The 6,381-nt window shown below is 42.5% G+C and overlaps 1 protein-coding gene across 1 annotated transcript; it reads right to left on the bottom strand.

The window, feature by feature from the left end:
* Positions 1–4,972: 4,972 nt before the first annotated feature.
* Positions 4,973–6,172, bottom strand: LOC110942835 (uncharacterized mitochondrial protein AtMg00810-like). Its single transcript, XM_022184598.1, has one exon. The coding sequence runs from the start codon at positions 6,170–6,172 to the stop codon at positions 4,973–4,975; it is 1,200 nt and encodes a 399-aa protein (XP_022040290.1).
* Between the last annotated feature and the right edge of the window lie 209 nt (positions 6,173–6,381).

The raw sequence follows: 6,381 nt of genomic DNA, 5'->3' as shown, positions 1-6,381 counted from the left end.
TTGTATGATTTGATGCTAATTGATGGAATGAGTTTTGATCAATCCACAAAATTTAGTGAAATTAAGCATGAATATATGTTAGAATTATCATATGGAATGTGAATTATACAAGATTTGATGTTAATTGATGTTTGTAGATGAAACCCACTTGGGTTAGTAAAAGTGGCGACATGGGTATGTCACCCATGTCCAACCTTTGTTTAAATGCTTGATATATTATGTTGTATGTGATTTGTAACGCCCATCGTCCCTGAACCTTAGGCTCTTGTCAAGAATAGTCCCTGAAGTTTATCTTTTGTCTATTTTAGTCCCTAATCTATGTGTATTGTCTATTTTCTTGGAATGTCTAAGTATACGTTTGGAAATACCTAAATTCTATATGATTGGAATGCCTAAATGTCTATATGCTTGGATTATCTAAATCACAAAGCTTGGAATGTCTAATTTTATGTGCTGGAATGTCTAAATCTATGTTGGAATGCCTAAATCTATTTGGTGCTTGACTCCTTAGACTCGTGAAACTTGATTCTTGGTTGAACGAGGGACTGGAGCCTTGCCACTGGCGGAATCTATTGAATCTTGTAAACTTTTGATGTGTATATGGTAATCTAGTTATTCTATTACTCGAATAAAACGCACCGCTAAACCTAACTCGCAAAGCAGTCGAAGTCTGGAACACGGAAAGGTCGGGTTGTAAGACCCCCAAACCGGATGCCCTATAGTCGGGTCACAACACAGTGTACTGTTTGAAAATATGTCTTTTCTCAAAAAAAAATACGCAGCGGAAATTTTAATTAAGACAGTACATGATTAAATAAAACTTAAAATGTTTTTTAGTTTCTAACAAATCGAATGCATTCCACCATATAAACGAGTAATCCCATCTGCTAGCCAAGAGCAACACCGACTCGAATCACACACCTGCAAAACAATCTAACATACATGCAAAAGTCAGCTACACTGAATGAGTTCTAATAGTTTAGCTGAAGCATTTAAAACCTTCGTAAACACTTTATTTCAAAACCAAAACATCATCGTTATAAAATCACCAACGCTTATTAAAATATATGAACATCGTTTTAAAGTTTAACGATCCAACTCGTCACCAAAAACTCCACTCATATTCTGGGTCCAATCATCCTCCAAGTAATCCTTTCTGACGTGGACATAAACAATTAATGGCCTATAAACTTAATTGTAACTTAACCTCATCCGACAACTACACAATTTAACATCACTCAACAACTACATAATAAAACATCTTTGTCACTCACATCATTTAACATCATTTGTCAACTGCACAAATAATAACCTTTTTACCCACCATTTAACTAGCGTGAAACACATAAGCACATAAGGTGGGAGCCTAACACATAATTTGGTCAAATCACTAAGAAGTGACCATAGCTCGTCTCATATTGCCGCATGTAATCCCCCTCTTTGGGTTAGATTACTAAACAACAGCCATCATCGTCTCCCGCATAAACCGTCGTTGCCACTAGGGCTAAAACATTGTCACAAACCGTGACCGTCAACTAAGCACCTCAACTTCTCGCAACCCGACGCCACCCCGAAGGTAACGACCCCATCACGAGAAATCCCGCATCAAGCACCACAAGGGTGCTTCCCGTGACCCGACGCCACCCCGAAGGTAACGACCCCATCATGAGATATCCCGCATCAAGCACCTCTAGGATGCTACATCACACAAAAGCACATCGACAAACACACAATATATAGAACATCGTTGTCATACTAGACTATAGATCAACCTCGTTACTCACAACTATAATGCCACTTATCCTATAGTCGTTGCATCACCATACTCTCATGACTCGCCTAAGCAAGGCTACCAAAACATTATCAACTCGTGTATCATGAAAGCTACCCGACCATGAGAAATTGTTTAATAACCATCTTTACTACAAAACTCGTAAATTAATTTAACAATTTAACCCATATAAACATGTACGTAAAAGCACATAATTACGCATGTATGCTAGCCCCAAAATAAAAACATAAAAAGGGGAGTTAGAACTCACCTGAGAGCAATGTGTTAGGACAACTGGTCCTTCAGCTAATCGGGATCCTGCTCGTGCATGCGTATACCTTACTCAAGGCTATAACAACTCTCTTATAAGAACATTCATTAACCATCTGACCCGACCTGACGTTCAGCAATAAAAGCCATTTTAGCAAGGAAAGAGAATTAAGGTGTGTGGCTACTAGCTTAATTAATTAAGCAGTGTGCTAGGCTGCTTACAAAAATAATAATAACAACCTTCTCGGTTCCATCTTCCAAGCATACACCCATACACGTAACTCTAGTATGGAAATTAATGAAGTTCCCATATAACCATCATCATGCATAACCCAACATCCACATGATTATAGTTATTCTATCGTCATCGCCATCCTCATTTGATCCCAACAACAACCTTAAATTTATTCCCTAACTTTACTCATATTGGCATGTAAGTGATAGATTGGAAAACTCCTTGCCTTCTCATTCAATACAACCGAGTATAAATAGTTACAAAACAAATCTCCTCATATTGAGGAGAGATAGGAGAGATATACATAACAAATATATCATATAATTTCCTAATCTATATTACTATCTATTACACCCCCGCAGTCGAAGCTAGAGGAGGCCGTATGCTGAGACTGGACCGAAAATCATCAAAGAGCACTTTAGGCAAACCTTTCGTGAAAATGCCAGCAACTTGAAAACGTGTAGGAATGTGTAAAATCCGAACAGAGCCACGTTGAACCAGGTCACGAACAAAATGAATATCCAGCTCTATATGTTTTGTACGTTGATGCTGAACAGGATTCCCGGATAGATACATTGCACTAATATTATCGCAGTACACAAGACTAGCACTAGTGAGGGGCTTATGTAATTCAAGCAAAAGGTTTCGAAGCCAACAAATTTCCGCAACCACATTAGCAACGCCCCTATATTCAGCCTCAGCACTCGAGCGAGATATAACCGATTGGTGTTTAGATGACCAGGAGATAATGTTAGGGCCGAAATAGACACAATAGCCGGAAGTGGACCGCCGCGTATCTGGACATCCTGCCCAATCGGCGTCAGTGTATGCTCGTAATGAGAAGTCGGTGGAAGCACCAATAGTGAGACCATGCGAACTGGTGCCTTGAAGATACCGAATGATTCGTTTAAGAGCATTCCAATGATCTACTTTGGGTGCATGCATCTACATGCACACTTGTTGAACAGCATAGCAGATATCGGGTCACTTGAAGGTGAGATATTGAAGAGCCCCTGCAAGGCTGCAATACAATGTCGGGTCGTCAAAATCGGCACCCGAGTTCGAACCGAGCTTGGGTTTTGTATCAACAGGTGTGGCGGCGGGTTTACATGAAGACATGCCAGCCCTGTCAATAATTTCTTTCGCATATGCCTGTTGAGAAAGAAAGAGTTTGTTACCTTGTCGTTGTACCTTAATACCCAAAAAATGACTCAGAGGCCCGAGATACTTCATTGCAAATTCCGCTGCAAGACGTGACATAAGATGAACCCGAAGAGAATCTGTCGAAGTGGTGAGAATGATGTCATCGACGTAGATAAGGAGATAGGCAGTATGGCCGTTGTGTTAATACGTGAAAAGAGAATTATCACATTTGCTCTGCCGAAACCCCAAAGAAAGAACAAAATCGGTAAACCTTTGATACCAGGCACGAGGAGCCTGTTTTAATCCATAGAGGGATTTCTGTAGTAAGCACACATGATCAGGATATTGACGATGCCGAAACCCCATGGGGCCTCCTCACCGTCTTCACCCTCCCCAACCCCACCCCCACCAACCCCACCCCCATCTCATCGCACCATCCGTACTCGTTCTATGGATGGTATCCATAAACCAAAGCACATTTTTAACCTTACCTCCTCGTCCATTGAACCAATCCCTAAAAACCCAAAAGATGCTTTGTCCAGCACGGAATGGCATAATGCCATGACCACAGAATTTAATGCTCTTATTAAAAATAAGACCTCGGTGTTAGTTCCGAAGCAACCTCATATGCATATCTTACGTAGCATGTGGCTGTTTCGTCACAAGTTTCGCTCCGACGGTACATTGGAAAGGTATAAGGCTCGTCTTGTTTGCGATGGGAACAATCAACAGATTGGGGTAGACTGTGGAGAGACATTTAGTCCGGTTGTCAAACCGACTACGATACGTACCGTTTTATCCATTGCTTTGTCACATTCATGGCCGATTCATCAACTGGATGTTACCAATGCTTTTCTTCACGGTAATCTCAACGAGACTGTCTACATGTATCAATAGAGGGATTGGCGTTTAGATGACCAGGAGATAATGTTAGGGCCGAAATAGACACAATAGCCGGAAGTGGACCGCCGCGTATCTGGACATCCTGCCCAATCGGCGTCAGTGTATGCTCGTAATGAGAAGTCGGTGGAAGCACCAATAGTGAGACCATGCGAACTGGTGCCTTGAAGATACCGAATGATTTGTTTAAGAGCATTCCAATGATCTACTTTGGGTGCATGCATGTACATGCACACTTATTGAACAGCATAGCAGATATCGGGCCGCGTGAAGGTGAGATATTGAAGAGCCCCTGCAAGGCTGCGATACAATGTCGGGTCGTCAAAATCGGCACCCGAGTTCGAACCGAGCTTGGGTTTTGTATCAACAGGTGTGGCGGCGGGTTTACATGAAGACATGCCAGCCCTGTCAATAATTTCTTTCGCATATGCCTGTTGAGAAAGAAAGACTTTGTTACCTTGTCGTTGTGCTGATACGTGAGAATGATGTCATCGACGTAGTGGTGAGAATGATGTCATCGACGTAGATAAGGAGATAGGCAGTATGGCCGTTGTGCTGATACGTGAAAAGAGAATTGTCACATTTGCTCTGCCGAAACCCCAAAGAAAGAACAAAATCGGTAAACCCTTGATACCAGGCACGAGGAGCCTGTTTTAATCCATAGAGGGATTTCTGTAGTAAGCACACATGATCAGGAAAGAAAGAGGGCGAAGACGATGAGATATAACCGATTGGCGTTTAGATGACCAGGAGATAATGTTAGGGCCGAAATAGACACAATAGCCGGAAGTGGACCGCCGCGTATCTGGACATCCTGCCCAATCGGCGTCAGTGTATGCTCGTAATGAGAAGTCGGTGGAAGCACCAATAGTGAGACCATGCGAACTGGTGCCTTGAAGATACCGAATGATTCGTTTAAGAGCATTCCAATGATCTACTTTGGGTGCATGCATGTACAAGCACACTTGTTGAACAGCATAGCAGATATCGGGTCGCGTGAAGGTGAGATATTGAAGAGCCCCTGCAAGGCTGCGATACAATGGCGGGTCGTCAAAATCGGCACTCGAGTTCGAACCGAGCTTGGGTTTTGTATCAACAGGTGTGGCGGCGGGTTTACATGAAGACATGCCAGCCCTGTCAATAATTTCTTTCGCATATGCCTGTTGAGAAAGAAAGAGTTTGTTACCTTGTCGTTGTACGTTAATACCCAAAAAATGACTCAGAGGCCCGAGATCCTTCATTGCAAATTCCGCTGCAAGACGTGACATAAGATGAACCCGAAGAGAATCTGTCGAAGTGGTGAGAATGATGTCATCGACGTAGATAAGGAGATAGGCAGTATGGCCGTTGTGCTGATACGTGAAAAGAGAATTGTCACATTTGCTCTGCCGAAACCCCAAAGAAAGAACAAAATCGGTAAACCTTTGATACCAGGCACGAGGAGCGTGTTTTAATCCATAGAGGGATTTCTGTAGTAAGCACACATGATCAGGATATTGACGATGCCGAAACCCCATGGGTTGATACATGTAGACAGTCTCGTTGAGATTACCGTGATGAAAAGCATTGGTAACATCCAGTTGATGAATCGGCCATGAATGTGACAAAGCAATGGATAAAATGGTACGTATCGTAGTCGGTTTGACAATCGGACTAAATGTCTCTCCACAGTCTACCCCAATCTGTTGATTGCTCCCATCGCAAACAAGACGAGCCTTATACCTTTCCAATGTACCGTCGGAGCGAAACTTGTGACGAAACAGCCACATGCTACGTAAGATATGCATATGAGGTTGCTTCGGAACTAACACCCAAGTCTTCTTTTTAATAAGAGCATTAAATTCTGTGGTCATGGCGTTATGCCATTCCGTGCTGGACAAAGCATCTTTTGGGTTTTTAGGGATTGGTTCAATGGACGAGGAGGTAAGGTTAAAAATGTGCTTTGGTTTATGGATACCATCCATAGAACGAGTACAGATGGTGCGATGAGATGGGGGTGGGGTTGGGGAGGGTGAAGACGGTGAGGAGGCAGTCGGGTCAGGGGCGGAATTTTGAAACAAGT

The sequence above is a fragment of the Helianthus annuus genome, chromosome 14 (assembly GCF_002127325.2).
Source record: "Helianthus annuus cultivar XRQ/B chromosome 14, HanXRQr2.0-SUNRISE, whole genome shotgun sequence".
Classification (NCBI taxonomy): Eukaryota; Viridiplantae; Streptophyta; class Magnoliopsida; order Asterales; family Asteraceae; genus Helianthus; species Helianthus annuus.
The sequence above is the reverse complement of the archived record's forward strand: the minus strand, read 5'-3'. Positions and strand labels throughout refer to the sequence as shown.

Bases quoted from the DNA above. Each gene is read 5' to 3' on its own strand.
- LOC110942835 (XM_022184598.1), bottom strand. From the start codon at position 6,172: ATGACCACAGAATTTAATGCTCTTATTAAAAAGAAGACTTGGGTGTTA.